Source organism: Macaca thibetana, chromosome 19 (assembly GCF_024542745.1).
Source record: "Macaca thibetana thibetana isolate TM-01 chromosome 19, ASM2454274v1, whole genome shotgun sequence".
In the NCBI taxonomy this organism is placed as follows: Eukaryota; Metazoa; Chordata; class Mammalia; order Primates; family Cercopithecidae; genus Macaca; species Macaca thibetana.
This window is the reverse complement of record NC_065596.1, coordinates 5,263,532-5,280,945: the sequence shown is the minus strand read 5'-3', so window position 1 is coordinate 5,280,945 and position 17,414 is coordinate 5,263,532. Positions and strand designations below refer to the sequence as shown.

General features: G+C 53.2%; 1 protein-coding gene across 2 annotated transcripts in view; it reads left to right on the top strand.

Moving 5' to 3' along the window:
* The first annotated feature begins 11,067 nt into the window (after positions 1-11,067).
* NCAN (neurocan) overlaps positions 11,068-17,414 on the top strand; it is a 40,231-nt gene continuing 33,884 nt past the window's right edge. For both annotated transcript variants that reach the window (XM_050769452.1, XM_050769451.1), the window contains exons 1-2: positions 11,068-11,175; positions 15,732-15,811. In XM_050769452.1, the coding sequence (XP_050625409.1) occupies positions 15,739-15,811 (73 nt within the window). In that variant the 5' untranslated portion in view covers positions 11,068-11,175; positions 15,732-15,738. The remainder of the gene's footprint in view (positions 11,176-15,731; positions 15,812-17,414) is intronic.

Below are 17,414 nucleotides of genomic sequence, written 5' to 3'. Positions count from 1 at the left end.
TGCCCACTGTAGCTGCTCCTGGGGCGGGGCTTGATTCTACCCCGCCCCTTCATGCTCGCTTCTTAAAGGGCCCGGGTTCAATGATTGAATTTACCTTGGTTTCCTCGAAGCTGTAGGGAAAAGGCTGGCTGCGCGCGCGGGGCGCTGTCCCCCGGCGCGCGAAGGTGTAGAACACTGGTTTTGACTGATTTTGGAATCCGAGAGACTTCCTTTTTTTTTTTTTTTTTTGAGGTAGGGTCTCACTGTCGCCCAGACTGGAGTACGGTGGTGCGATCGCGGCTCTCTGCGACCTCTACCTCCCAGGCTCCAGCAGTCCTCCTACCTCGGCTTCCCGAATAGTTGGAACTAGCAGGCGCGCACCACCACGGCCAGCTAATTTTTTTTTTTTTTTTTTTTTTTTTTTTTTTTTTGTAGAGATGAGGTTTTGCCATATTGCCCAGATTGGTCTCGAACTCCTGGGCTCAAGCGATCCGCCCACTCTCGCCTCCCAAAGTGCTGTGATTACAGGCGTAAACTACCACGCCCGGCCAGAAAGACTTCCTATGACAATGTCTTTCTTCCTACTCTAACCTACTCTACCCTAATCGCTACCTAACGCTAAATGCAGCTTGGGAATCCCTGAACTTCACTGCCTCCCGGAGGCCAAAGGCAGAGTTGTGGAAAAGGCCACGATGTTGGGAGTATCTGAAGTCCTCATCAACCCTTTGTGAGATATATATACAAAAATATATGTATACACACATATATATACACATACACATATATATATACACACACACACACACATATATATATACACATATATATATATATATATATATATTTTTTTTTAGACGGAGTCTCACTCTGTCGTCCAGGCTGGAGTGCAGTGGCTCGCTCTCGGCTCACTGCAAGCTCCGCCTCCCGGGTTCAAGCGATTCTCCTGCCTCAGCCTCCCCAGTAGCTGGGACTACAGGCGCCCGCCACCATGCCCGGCTAATTTTTTGTATTTTTAGTAGAGACGGGGTTTCACCGTGTTAGCCAGGATGGTCTCTATCTCCTGACCTCGTGATCCACCCGCTTCGGCCTCACAAAGTGCTGGGATTACAGGTGTGAGTCACCGTGCCCGGCCCCTTGTGTTCTTGTTTGGACAGAGGACCCCTGGCCTCCAAGTTTGTCTTTCCCAGAAAATGCTGCTGGGACATCAAGGAAGGCTTCTTGGAGGAGGGAGCATGCGAGGTCGGGTGTTTTTGTTATTTTTGTTTTGTTTTGTTTTGTTTCGAGATGGAGTCTCACTTTGTTGCCCAGGCTGGAGTGCAGTGGTGTGATCTCAGCTCACCACAACCTCCGCCTCCCAGGTTCAAGTGATTCCCTTGCCTCAGCCTCCCAGGTAGCTGTAACTCCAGGTGCGCACCACCATGCCTGCCTAATTTTTGTATTTTTAGTAGAGAAGGGGTTTCACTATGTTGGCCAGGCTGGTCTCGAACTCCTGACCTTGCGATCTGCCCGCCTTGGCCTCCCAAAGTGCTGGGATTACAGGCGTGAGTCACCACACCCAGCCTGCAAGGTGGGTTTTGAAGCATGAACAGGAGTTTGCCAAACACAAAGCCTTAGATTCCAGGCTGAAGATTTGGTTCATTGATTCACTAGACACCTCCTGCAACCTCTACTGTTACACTCTCATGCCCAGTCTTCTGCTGGATGATGCTGGGGACAGCAAGAGGCCTCAGCTCCAGCCCTGTCCCAGAGGAGCCCCCGATCTGGGCAAGACAGAGGTAGACATAGACACTCCTAGCCCCAAGGGAGAGATGGGGCTGAAGGAGCAGGGGCTCTACCTAGAGGAAAGGTTTCCTGGGAGAGGGGATATTAGAATTGCACCTTAATAGGGGGTCAGGCGACAGAAATTCACAAGGGTGAGAAAATCTGGAGTGGGGAGGGTGTTCCAGGCAGGGAACTCAGCATAAGCAAAGGCCTAGTTGGGTGAAAGACCATGAATTTGAATAAAATATGTGGAGCCACATCCTGCTGGGCCCGGAGAAGTCACAGAAGGTGTTGGAGAAAGGGCAGGACACCATCCGTTCTGCATGAATCGAGAGTTCCAAGACAGAGCAGCCACTGGCAAGAGGCTGTTTTTCCTGGCTTTAGCTGAATGGTCTGGCAGTCAGCCCCTTTCTTCAAGGGCTGGAGGAATGGTCCTCCTGGCATCCTACTAGCATCTGCTCAAACCCACCCCAGGCGGCGGGGGGCGGGGGGCTGGCGGGGAAACTGGGTCACCAGCAGAAGGCCTGCCTCTTCAGCCCCTGCCTGCCGGGGCTTTCCGCATTTAGACAGAGTCTGCTGCCATCCAAACCCAACTTCGCTGGTCTCAGGGCTGGGGCTGGAGGTGACAGGAAACCCTGCCCCCAACCTAACCCCCCCGGAGGAAGTTAGGAAGAGCAGGGACCCCGGAGAGCCCAGATCTGGTTCAAGTCCTGGCTGGACCACTCATTAGCTGTGTGACCTTAGAAAAGCACCTTGACCTCTCTGAGCCTCAGTTTTCTCATCTGTGAAATGGGGGAATTCTATTAATGGGACCGTTGGAGGACTCTGGGTTCTTCAGGTTGACACATAGCAACAGTAGCTGACTTTCACTGAGAGTCCACTGTGTGTCTGACTTGAAGCCACGTTTCGTCACCACCCATTGGCTTGTTAAACCTGCTGTGGCTGCTCCCTGTCATTCCCATTTTACAGCTGAGGACACATCAACTTAGCCAAGGCCCTCCAGTGAGGATATGCATGGCTCCAGGGCTCTCCACACCACTCCTGGCTTTGGCATGTGGCCTCCTTGCCCACGGGTATGAGGCCAGCTCCATACCCTCTTCCCGCCTCCTCACCCCACTGGCGCCTGGGCATGAAAGAGCCTCCTGTTTCTCCAGGGAATTAGCAGCTCTGGGCTCCCAGCAGGGCAGCCAAAAGTGGTCCATTCATTCGCTTGAGTGAGGAAAGACTAAGAGCTCCCACCCCCACCCCAGGGAATGGGGCAGGGAGAGCTCTAGAAGGTCCAAAAGCAGCTCTTCTGGTTCACTTGGGGAAACTGAGGCACAGAACAGCAGAGTCATTTGGCCAAGATCACCAAGGGGAACTGGGATGCAAACCCGTCTGACTCTGGAGTTCCCCTAACTGGGTTCAGGTTCAGCATTTTTCTGGGGAGAAACTGGAGGTTTAGAAAGAGTCAGGGACTTGCTGCAGTCACACAGTGAGTCTGGGTCAGTGGGGACTCTCTGCCTTGGTGGTGTCTGGGAAGGCAGCCCCACCTGTGTGGAAGACAGGTCCTTCTGTCCATGATTTCATCATCCTGGAACAAGGCAGGGAATGGCCCTCAGATAGCTTCAAGCCTCAGTTTCCCCACTGGGAGATGAATATAATAGTTTCCCTAAGGTCTTAGCTTGGGGTATCTGCCAGGGAGGGTTTAATGGGATTCCCTGAGCCTGGAGACACCCATCGGGCAGGTCTGGGTCTGATTTATCTACTGGGGCCCATCCGGACCCCTCTCCAAGGAGACAGATGCTCACACAGTACCAGCTGGGGTTATGAGTCCTGGTGTAATGCAAGCCTGGGTCCCACTGGAGGTGACAGTGGGAGTGGGAGGGGCGTCTGGGTATGAAAAGATTCAGGTGGGCATGTATGGGAGCACCAGGAGCTGCATGTGTGTGGCTGGTTGTAACAGTGGCTGGAAAGGCTACAGATCTCCGGGTTGGTGGCATTGGTGGTATTGGTGTGAACATGGTTGTGTGCTCACTACCTGTGGGTGTGTCTGTAACTAGAAACCTGGTTGTGTGTGAGCAACATGGGGCCAATGTCTGCTGCTGGCAGGAAGGCGAAGGTGTTGTGGGTGTGAGCAGCAGTGGGTGTCTTTGCATGTGGAGGGATTCTGGTGCAGCCCAGCTCATAGCTTCGCCTTTGATTGTGCAGCACGTGTGACTTGTGTGTGGCCCAGTCCAGGTATGGTTTTGTGCGGCCTGACCAGGTTGATTGTGCATGTGATTGTGTGTGGCCTGGTGTGGCTGTGCATGACTGGGTGTGGTTGTGCATGGCTGGGTGTGGTTGTGCATGGCTGAGTGTGGTTGTATATGGTTGGGTGTGGTTGTGCATGACCAAGTGTGATTGTGTGTGGTTGAGTGTGATTGTATATGTCCAGGTTTGACTGTGCATGGTTGGTGAAACCTGTGTGTGGTCTGGTGTGGTTGTGTATGGCTGAGTGTGGTTGTCATTGACTGGGTGTGGTTGTGCATGGCTGGGTGTGGTTGTGTATGGCTGGGTGTGGTTGTCATTGGCTGAGTGTGGTTGTGCATGGCTGGGTGTAGTTGTCATTGGCTGGGTGTGGTTATCATTGGTTGGGTATGGTGTATGGCTGAGTGTGGTTGTGCATGGCTGGGTGTGGTTGTGCATGGCTGGGTGTGGTTGTGCATGGCTGGGTGTGGTTGTATATGGCTGGGTGTAGTTGTCATTGGCTGGGTGTGGTTGTCATTGGCTGGGTGTGGTTGTGCATGGCTGGGTGTGGTTGTATATGGCTGGGTGTGGTTGTCATTGGCTGGGTGTGGTTGTGTATGGCTGGGTGTGGTTGTGTATGGCTGGGTGTGGTTGTCATTGGCTGGGTGTGGTTGTGTATGGCTGGGTGTGATTGTCATTGGCTGGGTGTGGTTGTGTATGGCTGGGTGTGGTTGTCATTGGCTGGGTGTGGTTGTGTATGGCTGGGTGTGGTTGTCATTGGCTGGGTGTGGTTGTGTATGGCTGGGTGTGGTTGTCATTGGCTGGGTGTGGTGTGTATGGCTGGGTGTGGTTGTCATTGGCTGGGTGTGGTTGTGTATGGCTGGGTGTGGTTGTCATTGGCTGGTTGTGGTTGTCATTGGCCGGGTGTGGTTGTGTATGGCTGGGTGTGGTTGTCATTGGCCGGGTGTGGTTGTCATTGGCTGGGTGTGGTTGTCATTGGCTGGGTGTGGTTGTGTATGGCTGGGTGTGGTTGTCATTGGCTGGGTGTGGTTGTGTATGGCTGAGTGTGGTTGTGTATGGCTGGGTGTGGTTGTGCGTGATCAGGTGTCATTGTGTATAGTCAGGTTTGGTTGTGTGTGGTGGGACCTGTGTGTGGCCAGGTGAGGTTGCATGTGAGCCACCTATGCTGTTAGTGTGGCTGGGGTGTGGCTGGAGTGTGACTGTGTGTGTCAGTGGTTGTTGGTGGCATTGTGTGTGACTTACCCATGTGTCACCTTGGGCATCTTCAGAGGCACTTTGGAGGCACTGTCCACCCCTGAGACCCAGCTGTCTTGGAGGGTCCAGCCTCCCTCCCCACCTCTGCTCTGGTCTGCTAGTCCCATTCCCCACCCCTCCCCCACTGGCAGCAGCCCCTGGCCCAGGGCCCCAGTGGGTTGGGGGGGGGCAGAGAAGGCACTCAGGGTTAGGGAGGGGTGCCCAATCCCAGCTCAGGCCTATAAATAGCTCTTTGAGCCCAGTAGATTCCCAGGCAAGGTTGCCTCATTCAAGCCCCCGGCAACAGCCTGCCCCTGGGCCCCAGGCCAGCCCGTCTAAGCTCAGTCCTGGCACCATCGAGGGCCCGGGGGGTGGGGGCAAGGGGTGGGGAGGAGTGGAGAAGCGGGGGAAGCAGAGGGATGAGGATAAATGGGGTTGGGGCTCAGCTCTGTGCCCACAGACCTCGGCTCCCACCTGGTCTCTACTCACTCTGTACATCCTCTGGCAGGTGATCCTAGCTCCCTGAGCCTCAGTTTCCCCAGCACCTGTAAAATAAACAGCAGTTCCCACCTGTGTGTTTACTTCCCATTTCATTCTCTGAGCAACCGGTAATGTGGGGATGTCAATTATCCCCCATATTTATTTATTTATTTATTTATTTAATTTTTTCCCGAGACAGAGTCTCACTCAGTCACCCAGGCTGGAATGCAGTGGTGCGATCTCGGCTCACTGCAACCTCCACCTCCTGGGTTAAAGCGATTCTCCTACCTCAGCCTCCTGAGTAGCTGGGATTACAGGCGCGCACCACCCCCACCCAGCTAATTTTGCATTTTTAGTAGAGACAGGGTTTCGCCATGTTGGCCAGGCTGGTCTCATATTCTGACCTCATGATCCACCTGTCTTGGCCTCCCAAAGTGCTGGGATTACAGCCTTGAGCCAGCATGCCTGGCCGCCCCTTTTTATTTTATTTTATTCATTTTTGAAATAGGGTCTCACTCTGTCACCCAGACCAGAGTGTAGTGATGCAATCTTGACTCACTGCAGCTTCAATCTCCTGGGCTTCAGCGATCCTTCCCCCTCAGTTTCCTGAGTAGCTGGGACCACAGATGTGTGCCACCATGTCCTGCTAACTTTTAAATTATTTTTGTAGAGATGGGGGTCTCACTATGTTGCTCAGGCTGGTCTTGAACTCCTGACCTCAAGTGACCCGCCTGCCTCGACCACCCAAAGTGCTGGGATTACAGGCGTGAGCCACTGGCACCTAGCCTGTCTCTATTTCAGATGGGGAAACTGAGACACAGAAAGACGAGATGGCTCACTCAGAGTCACATGATTACAAGCGGCAGGGAGGGGGTTTGAACCCCAGACTTGTGGAGCCTGAGCTACTTGGTTCTCAACACACGTCACACAGCCGTTCTCAGTGTCTTCCCCAGTGTGAGCCACAGCCATCCCCCGAGCACACTCCAGCTTCACCGACTAGTCATCTCATGCTGTTTGGGTGCTGCTGACACAGCTGTCACCTGCAGAAGCTCGCATCAGCTGGGATCCTTGACCTCCATCACTCCTCTGTGACACAGAGTTGGACAGTCAGTGCAGCTTCCCGCTGTATCATCCTGTACCCCAGGGCTACCCCCCCTTGCTGCCCTGGGGTCCCCCCTTATTCCTCATTCATCATTCATTCCTACCCTTTCTTTGATAATCTTTTTTTTTTTTTTTTTTTTTTTTTGAGATGGAATTGTGCTCTAACACCCAGGCTGGAGTGCAGTGGCACAATCTCGGTTCACTGCACCCTCCACCTCCCAGGTTCAAGTGATTCTCCTGCCTCAGCCTCCCGAGTAACTGGGATTATAGGTGCACACCACCACGCCTGGCTAATTTTTGTATTTTTAGTAGAGACAGGGTTTCGCCATGTTGGCTGGGCTGGTCTAGTCTCAAACCCCTGACCTTAGGTGATCTGCCTGCCTCAGCCTCCCAAAGTGTTGGGATTACAGGCATGAGCCACGGTGCTCGGCCTCCTTTCTTCTTCTTTTTTCTTTTTTCTTTTTTTGAGATGGAGTCTCACTCTGTTGCCCAGGCTGGAATGCAGTGGCCTGATCTCGGCTCACTGCAACCTCCGCCTCCAGGATTCAAGGATTCTCCTGCCTCAGACTCCCGAGTAGCTGGGATTACAGGCATCCGCCACCACACCCTAATTTTGTATTTTTATTAGAGGTGGGGTTTCACGATGTTGGCCAGGCTGGTCTTGAACTCCTAACCTCAAGTGATCTGTCCATGTTGGCCTCCCAAAGTGCTGGGATTATGGGCGTGAGCCACCGCGCCTGGCCAAGGCCTCCTTTCTTTGATAATCTTGTGGAAGAGCTATCTTGTCCCTCATTTGTCTATCCTTCTGCCAGACGAACACCCACCCTCAGAGATGCTCAAACACACACTCACAGATGTAGGACACAGGGTGGAGTGCTGTGAGCCCATTCTTAGCACAGAGACTCCACTACCACAGGAAGAAAGGCAGGGGCAAAGGCTGCCCTCTCTGGGCACATTTCACTCCTCATGGCCTTTTTTTTTTTTTTGTGAGACAAAGTCTCACTTTGCCACCCAGGCTGGAGTGCAATGGCATGGTCTCGGCTCACTGCAACCTCTGCCTCCTGGGTTCAAGTGATTCTCCAGCCTCAGTCTCCCAAGTAGCTGGGACTACAGCTGCATGCCACCACGCTCAGCTCATTTTTGTATTTTTAGTAGAGATGGGGTTTCACTATGTTGGCCAGGCTGGTCTCGAACTCCCAACCTTGTGATCCACCCACCTCGGCCTCCCAAAGTGCTGGGATTACAGGCTGAGCCACCGCACCCGGCCCTTTTTTAGACAGAGTCTCGCTCTGTTGCCAGGCTGGAGTGCAGTGGTGCGATCTCAGCTCACTGCAACCTCCGCCTCCTGGGTTCAAGTGAGTCTCCTGCCTCAGCCTCCTGAACAGCTGGGATTACAGGTGTCTGCCAGCATGCCCAGCTAATTTTTGTATTTTTAATAGAGAAAGGGTTTCACCGTGTCGGCCAGGCTGGTGTGAAACTCCTGACCTCAGGTGATCCAACTGCCTCGGCCTCCCAAAGTGCTGAGATTACAGGTGTGAGCCACCGAGCCCAGCCCTCATTACTATTTTTTAAATGGTGGTCAAATACATGTAACATAAACCTCACCATCTTAAAGTGTAAAATTCAAGGCCAGGCATGGTGGCTCACACCTGTAATCCCAGCACTTTGGGAGGCCAAGGAGGACAGATCATTTGAGGTCAGGCGTTCGAGACCAGCCTGGCCAACATGGTGAAACTCCATCTCCACTAAAAATACAATAATTAGTCAGGCGTGGTGGTGGGCGCCTGTCATTCCAGCTACTTGGGAAGCTGAGACAGGAGAAACGCTTGAACCGTGGGGGCAGAGGTTGCAGTGAGCCGAGATTGCACCACTGCACTCCAGCCTGGGCGACAGAGTGAGACACTGTCTCAAAAGAATAAATAAATAAATAAAATAAAGTGTACAATTCAATGGTGTTAAGTACATGCACGTTATTGTGCAACCATCACCTCTGTCTAGATCCAGAATATTTTCATCACCCTAAAAGAAGACCCGGTCCCCATCAGCCGCTCACTCCCCATTTCCCTTCCCCCAGACCCTACATCCACTAATCTGCCTCCTGTCTCTATGGATTTGCCTGATCTGAGCCTTTCTTTTCTTTTCTTTCCTTTTTCTTTTCTTTTTTTTTTTTTTAGACAGAGTCTTGTCGCTCAGGCTGGAGTGCAGTAGTGCAAACACGCCTCACGGCAGCCTCGGCCTCCTAGGCTCAAGAGATCTTCCTGCCTCAGCCTCCCGTGTAGCTGGGACTACAGGAACATACCACCATGACTGGATAATTGTTTTTTTGTTTTGCTTTTTGTTTGTTTGTTTTTTTATAGAGACAAAAGGGTCTCGCTTTGTTGCCCAGGCTAGACTTGAACTCCTGGCCTCAAGGGAGCCTCTCACCGTGGCCTCCCAAAGTGCTGGGATTACAGGTGTGAGCCACCACACCCAATGTGACCTGGACATTTCTGTAAATGGAGCCATACACTATTTGGCCTTTTGTGTCTGTCTGCTTTCACTGAGCATCATGTTTTCAAGGTTCATCCATATTGTAGCACTGATCAGTGTTTCATTCCTTTTTTTTTTTTTTTTTTTTTTTTTTTTTTTTTTTTTTTTTTTTTTTTTTTTTTTTTGAGACGGAGTCTCACGCTGTTGCCCAGGCTGGAGTGCAGTGGCGCGATCTCGGCTCACTGCAAGCTCCGCCTCCCGGGTTCCCGCCATTCTCCTGCCTCAGCCTCCTGAGTAGCTGGGACTACAGGCGCCCGCCACCGCGCCCGGCTAATTTTTTGTATTTTTTTAGTAGAGACGGGGTTTCGCTGTGGTCTCGATCTCCTGACCTTGTGATCCGCCCGCCTCGGCCTCCCAAAGTGCTGGGATTACAGGCTTGAGCCACCGCGCCCGGCCTCATTCCTTTTTATGGCTAACATTCCATTGTATGGATCTAGGCGTTTATTTATTTATTTATTTATTTATTTTAGAGATGGGGTATTGCTTCGTCACCCAGGCTGGAGTGCAGTGGCGCGAGCACAGCTCATTGCAGCCTCGACCTCCTGGGCTCAGGGGATCCTCCTGCTTTGAGCCCCCAAGTAGCTGGGACTACAGGTGCAGGTCACCCTGTTCAGCTAATTTTTGTATTTTTCTTTTGTAGAGAAGGGTTTTCCCCATGTTGCCCAGGCGGGTCTCAAACTCCTGAGCTCAGGGGATCCACCCACCTTGGCCTCCCAAAGTGCTGGAATTACAGGCGTGAGCCACCACGCCCAGCCTTGGATCTAGGCTTTAAAGATTGGGGTCTCCAGGCTGCGTGCTCATGCCTGTAATCCCAGCATTTTGGGACGCTGAGGCAGGCGGATCATTTGAGGTCAGGAGTTCAAGACCAGCCTGGCTGACATGGTGAAACCACATCTCTACTAAAAATACAAAAATTAGCCGGGCGTGGTGGCAGGTGCCTGTAATCCCAGCTATTTGGGAGGCTGAGGCAGGAGAATTGCTTGAACCTGGGAGGTGGAGGTTGCAGTGAGCTAAGATTGTGCCACTGTACTCCAGCCTGGGTGACAGAGCGAGACTCTGTCTCAGAAAAAAAACAAAACAAAAACAAAACTGGGGTCTCATGTCTCATGACAGGGACAAGCCTATGCCTCTGCATAAAGCAAAATTCTGCCTGTGTCAACAGCAGTACCCAGTCCATAGCCAGAGCACCATAAATGCTGATCGGACAAAGGTGAATGAATGAATGATACAATCTGGCTGGAGTTGCTGGAAACAGCTCGGGGGTGTCACACACCTGATCTCTCACCCTGCATGCCTCTTACCAGCTGTGTAAACAAGGAGTCTCCCCGTCTTGTCCGTGCCTCAATTTCCTCTCTGTAAATGGGGTAAACCAGTAATTGTAGCCAAAACTGCTTTGAACGTGAGCCCTAGAGAATCAGGCAGGGCGAGGTTCGAATCCCAGCTCTGCTTCTGTGCGTGACCTTGGGAAGCGACTTTGCCTCCTTGGGGCTCAGTTTCCCCACCTGTAAAATGGGACCGCCTCATTCTGGGGCGTAATGGGGACGTTTAACGCGGCTCCTGGGGCAAAGAGGATGGGAGGAGAGTCAGTGCCGTCTTCTCCTGGGTGCGGTGGGTGTCCAAAAAATGGGCGGGGTGGGGATTTTAGACAGGGGAGCCCCCCTCCCTCGCGCAGCCAGACGCCTCTGGCTGGCGGGGGCGCATGCGCAGAGCGGCATCGCGGCCCCTTTATAAGCACTGAGGCGGCGCTGGGGCGAGCGGAGCGCAGGGCGCAGGGGCTGGACCCGGCGCGGAGCTAGCTGAGCCGCAGCGCAGCGTCCTTTGTGCCGCGCGACCGCCCCGGGATGCGTCCGAGCTAGGAGCCAGGTGGGGGGTCCGTGAGGGGACCGTGTTGGCGGGGAGAAGACTTTGGGATTAGAGACAGAGCTCGGGATTAGGGAGAGGACACGAGACCAGGGAGAAGCCCCCAGAATGGGGAGGGGGCTGAAGCGGGGGAGGGGAGCCCCGGGTTGAGGAGGGAGCGTAAACTGGGAGGGGGCTTGGGAATGTCAGGTGGACACACATTTGGGGAGGAAGGTTGTCCGTGGAATGCGGAGACAACCCCCCGGTGGGGAGGGGGCCGGGCTGGGGGTGGGTCTCAGGGTTGGGGAGGGAGCAATGGGAAACAGGGTTAGGGGAGGGGCCCCCCGAGTTTGGAGAGAAGAAGAGGACACCCAGATGCCGAATGGGGGGACTCTGGAACAGGGCACCCCCGTATCTCAGCCGAGACACCCCAGGATTTTAAGTGGGGATTCCCAATTTGCGGATGAATGGAGGATTCCGGGCCGGACTGCAGTGGGGAGGGGGCCCCCCAGATCACCCTGTGCCCAGTGGAAAGGTATCTGCGCTGAGAGGAACGGCCATGGGGAAGGGGCGCCCTGCCGTCTCCCTGTCCTTTTGGGTCAGGTCCGTTCTGACTCAGGGAGGAGGTCCTGGGGGGCCCCATCCCAACGTGGTTCCCCGTTATTCCCTTAGACCTTGGGTTGAGGTGTTGTCCCTTATCCCAGGGAACACACTGGGTGTCCCAGGTGAATGTTGGGTGGGGGTCCCCTAGACCGCCCAGCTATGGATCCCCAGGACCTGTGAGGGATACCAGCTCAGAGCGGGGGCTGTCCCCCAGCACCTTCACAGCCTCCCACGTCTTTACAGCATGACACAGACCCCTACCCCCATCCCCTTTAGTTCCACCTGTCCATATGGACACGTGTGGAAGCCCTGGCTTGGTTTGGGGGCACAGACGCTGGGAAGTAAGGGGCTGGGACCCCAGGCCCTGTCTGGGCAGGAGCGACCCCCATCCCTACGCGCGGGGCTTTGTTCCTCTCAGGCAGCATCAATGAGAAACAGCCAGGCCAGGGAGAGGGTTGGCTCTGGGCCCCAGCGGGGGACGTGGGGCGGGGCGGGCAGGGAGGGGTGGGTGCACTGTGGGACCCCACTGGGGGACTATGGTTGATGGACATTCTGAAATCAAAGTTCCCCCTCAAGGATATGGGGGTTTTGTGTGTGTGTCCGCCCTGGACAGGCGGGGAAGGGGAGTATGCCCAGGGGTTCTAGGGTCCCCTGTGAATCTGATGTGACTGTGGTTGTGTCTTTGTCAGAAAACTTGTGCTGAGGGCCACATCACCATGTGGCAAAATGATGAGTGCCCATCGGTCACTGAGGCCACATTTATCCATCTCAGTTTGTGCCAGGGGCTGGCATCGCCGTGTGAGTGAGTGAGGAGCTATGTCTGAGGCTGTTCCGTTCATCAAGGGGTTTATGTGGGGGGGGCCCGAGACTGTGGGTGTGTGTCTTTGTGCAGAAGACATGCCGCCTGTCTTGTAAGTGCCCATATTGTCTCTCTTTGTTAATGTCACTGTGAATCTGTGTGAGTGTGTGTTTCCCCCCGGGTCTGTGTCTGGGGTGTGTGGCTGTGTGTGTCCCGCTTGTGTATCTGGAGGGGCCAAGGGTTCTTTCCATGCGATTGGCAGTGTGCACCCTGGGCATGGGGGTGTGGAATGCGGTCTGTGTTCAGAGTTGGGGCACTAACAGGGAAAGCTTGAGCACGGGTTGAAGTCCCCAAGGGGCAGCCTGGGGTGATGACTGAGCCGATCTCCCTTTCTCCTCCACGGAGTTCCACATTCACACCCATGCACACTAATACACCCTGACTCTCAGGTCAGAAACACACACATATGCGCACAGCCCCCTGCCGAGGGTCACTCAGACCCACACACAACCACAGATCACACTAGGTCCCATGTGCTCCACTCGGTGCACGGAGCTGCTGCAGGCCCTCACACACAACATGCACACACCACATGGCACAACCGCCTGCACACCCTTGCCAGGACACAACACCCCGGACACACACCCCGTCACGCTCACAAATGCCCATTGGCAAACTCACCCTCATTCAGTGCTAACCGAGACTTGGGATGGGGGTGAAGTGAAGGAGGGGACACACACATACACACACTCACACACACACTCACACACACACACACACATTCACATGGATCTGAGCTGCCCCTCCTCCAGCACCCCGCAGGCCCCTGCTTGCATATGCATGAGGCTCGTACATTATTCATGAGGGCACGGGCCCCAGACAGCTGTGTAAATGCTCATCTCTGGCCGCCCTGGGGAGGAGGTATTTTAAGAGAAGGGTGTGGGTGTGTGAGGGTGCGAGTGGAAGGGAGTGGGAGGGTGTGTGTGGGGAGTGTGCACCTGAAACTGTGTCTGTCACCATGTTGGGCAACCTCAGTATATTTTTAGTGTATACATGAGGCTTTGTGTCTAAAGAGCTGTTTTTAAATTTAACATTTCTAGGACTTTGCAAGTCTTAGGTCATTTCGTCCTCACAGTAGCTGTAGGCGGTACTTGCTGGATAATCTCCATTTTACAGGTGGGGAAACTGAGGCACAGAGAGATGGAAGCAGCTAGTCCTGGATTAGAAGCAGGGCTATCTGGATGTAGTCTGACCTCTTAATGGGGGGTGTGTGTGTGTGTGCGCGCGCGTGTACGCGTGTACGTGTATGTGTGTGACAGAGAGAGACAGAGAGAAAGAGAGAATTCTCTGGCCTTGTCCATTCCTAAGGCCCTGCTGGGGGCAGGTGCAACCTGGAGTCCTGTCTCTCTCTAATACCTGGCCAGGCCTAGAACAGCCGTGAGGGGACCGCACACTTGCTTGGAGTTCCAAGGGGAAGAAATGAGAACAGCCTGAGATGAAGGCAGAGGTTACTGAGGTTTACAAGTTGGTAGTTGGGAGCACCGGTCCAGGGTCTGGCCTTGACCTCTACCCTGCTGTGCAGCCTGAGGCAAACCTCTAGCCATCTCTGGTCCCCGAGGCATCCTGTTGGCAGGCGGGAGGCAGGGGTGGACCAGGTGGGCTTTGCCGCCGCGTTGCCGCCTCAGAGTTCAGCACCACGGACAGGTCCCAGGCCGGCCTCCCAGCCGAGAACTCTGGCAGCTGGGAAGGAGAACTGGGGAAGGGGACAGCTGTCCCCTACAACCTCCCCTTCTGGACTCTGTTCACACCCCTTCCTCAAGGATAATTTCTTATAGGGGCAGGGAGCAAGGGTTGGGTTTGCAAATGATGTTCTAATTTTCCATCTGCGCCCACCTCCTGAGCCTGGTGAGGGGGATTGGCAGGGGTGGGAGGTTTCGGGGAGGGACCACCTCCCCAGGATTCCTAGTCTCTGGGAGAATGTGAAGTCAGGAAATGTACTGCTGTGTCCCAACGACTGGCTTTGCTCACAGTAGGCACTTAATAATTGTCCACTTTATCCCTATGGGTCCTAGCCCCTATAGGGAACTGGACCCACAATTGAAGTTTGTCTGTGGGCCTAAGAAGCATCTTTGTTGGGCTGTGTGAAGTCAGGAGGAGGATGGGTGGGCAGGGGTGAGCCCCTTCCTCCAGCTAGGAGTTGGCGGCTCCTCCAAAATCCCAGAAACCAAGAATAGAATCTTGGTGACAACCAAATCCTGGAATTGAAGCTGCGAATCGTGTCAGCCAGCAAACCCAGATTAAAGGATGGCTTAGAGGCCAGCCTGCTGCCTGGACTGGGGATGCTGGGAGGACTGGGATGGACTGCTGCCCTCTAGGAGACACTAGTCTGATGGAGGAGGCTGACTTGAAAAATGATATTTCAGTCTTGGCTGTGTTAAGGTCAGTAATAATAATAGCAGCAGCTAAAATGTACCCCTTACTGCATGAGGTAGTTCTAAGCATTTTATATATATTGACTCATCCGTTCCTTTCAACCACCTGATGTTATCCCCATCTGATCCACAGAGAAAGTAAGGCACAGAGAAGGTAAGCAACTTGTCCAAGATCACACACAAGGAACAGTGAGTCAATTCCAGATTTGATTCACGATAGTACCCAGGCTTCTGACCACAGACTTCATTGCTTACATTGTTTTTTGTTGTTTTGTTTTATTTTCAGACAGTCTTGTGCTGTCACCCAGGCTGGAGTGTGTTGGTGCGATCATAGCTCCCTGCAGCCTTGAACTCCTGGGCTCAAGCAATCCTCCCACCTCAGCCTCCTGAGTAGCTGGGACCAAAAGTGTGCACCACCAGACCCAGCTAATTTTTTAATAGAGATGAGGTCTCACTATGTTGCCTAGGCTGGTCTCAAGCTCCTGGCCTCAAGCAATCCTCCTGCCTCAACCTCCCAAAGTGCTGGGACTATAGGCGTGAGCCACCGCGTCTGAGGTCAAGTGGCCCTGGGTTCGAATTCTGGCTCAGCCCTTTGCCGGCTCCTTCTGTGACCTAGAATAACACACTGGTCTCTCTGAGCCCTGGTTTCCTGATCTGTAGAGTGGGGGAGTTTGGTCCTGCCATGCTGAATATCTGGGAGGGTTGGGTTATGGCTCACTCCTCCCTCCCTTTCCATTTTGTTCCAGATCCAGGATGGGGGCCACGTTTGTCTGGGCCTTGGGCCTTTTGATGCCGCAGATGCTGCTCTTTGTGGCTGGGGAACAGGGTGAGTTGGTTTGTGGGGAGGGAGAGATTGGGGTCTGGGGGATGGACAATATGGGGCAGCTTTTGAGTTCCAGAGCCTTCCCCTGCTGGTCTCCTGGCATGGGATAGAGAATAAGATGAGAATAGATTTTAAAAGGTCTTTGAACAGTCAAAAGCGAACAAGATACCTAAGAGGTTATTTTTAGTCATTGTCAGCAGAAGCTGGAGATTCCCGCCTCTCATCGTTTTGCTCAGATGAACTGGAGAGAGAGAAAGAAAGAAAGAAATGAGAATAGTGCAGAGATTGATTCGTGATGTCTGCCAAGGGTGGAGCGATGGAAATAAAGGTCTGGGTGCCTCTGCTGGTGGTCAAGAGCCCAGATTTTAGAAATCCCTCACATATTTGGTCTGTGACCTTAGGCAAGCGTAATGATCTCTCTGAACTTCAGTTTCCTCAACTTTCCCCAAAGAGAATGAGACATTGCTACTCTGCAGATGGTTATGAAAATCAAATGAGCTGATTGCTATAAAGTGCCTGTTATAAAGACAGTACTCCGCAAACACCATTTCCTTTTCATTAGCTGTCTCTCGCTTTACCTTTCGGAAAAACTGGGACTCAGGGAAGGAAAATGCCTCTCCTGGGGCCATACAGTGAGTCAGTGGCACTGGAGTAAAATCCTTGTCCTTATAAAAATAAAGTGAGGGGCGAGGCCCAGTGGTTGATGCCTATAATTCTAGCACTTTGGGAGGCAGAGGCAGGCAGATCACTTGAGGTCAGGAGTTCCAGGCTAGCCTGCCCAACATGGTGAAATTCCATCTCTACAGAAAATACAAAAATCAGCAAGGTGTGGTGGCACATGCCTGTAATCCCATCTACTCGGGAGGCTGAGGCATGAGAATCGCTTGAACCTAGGAGGCGAAGGTTGCAGTGAGCCGAGCTCATGCCACTGCACTCCAGACTGGGTGACAGAGTCAGACTCAAAAAAATAATAATAAGGCTCGGTGTGGTGGCTCACGCCTATAATCTCAGAACTGTGGGAGGCCAAGGTAGGCGGATCAGTTGAAGTCAGGAATTGGAGACCAGCCTGGCCAACATGGTGAAACTCGTCTACTAAAAATGCAAAAATTAGCCAGGCATTGTGGCACACACCTGTAATCCCACCTACTTGGGAGGCTGAGGTGTTGATTGAACTCAGGAGGCAGAGGTTGCAGTGAGCTGAGATCATGCCACTGCACTCCAGCCTGGGAGACAGAGCGAGACTCCATCTCAAAAGTATAAATAAATAAAATAATAATAATAATAATAATAATAAGGGGCTGGGCACAGTGGCTCATACCTATAATCCCAGCACTTTTGGGAGGCTGAGATGGGAGGACTGCTTGAGCCTAGGAGCTTGAAGCTGTAATGAATTGTGATCATGTCACTGCATTCCAGCCTGGGCGATAGAGACTCCATCTCTAAAAATAATTTTTTTTTTTTTGAGACGGAGTTTTGCTCTTGTTGCCCAGGCTGGAGTGCAATGGCGCGATCTTGGCTCACTGCAACCTCCGCCTCCCAGGTTCAAGCAATTCTCCTGCTTCAGCCTCCCGAGTAGCTGGGATTACAGGCATGAGCCACCACACCC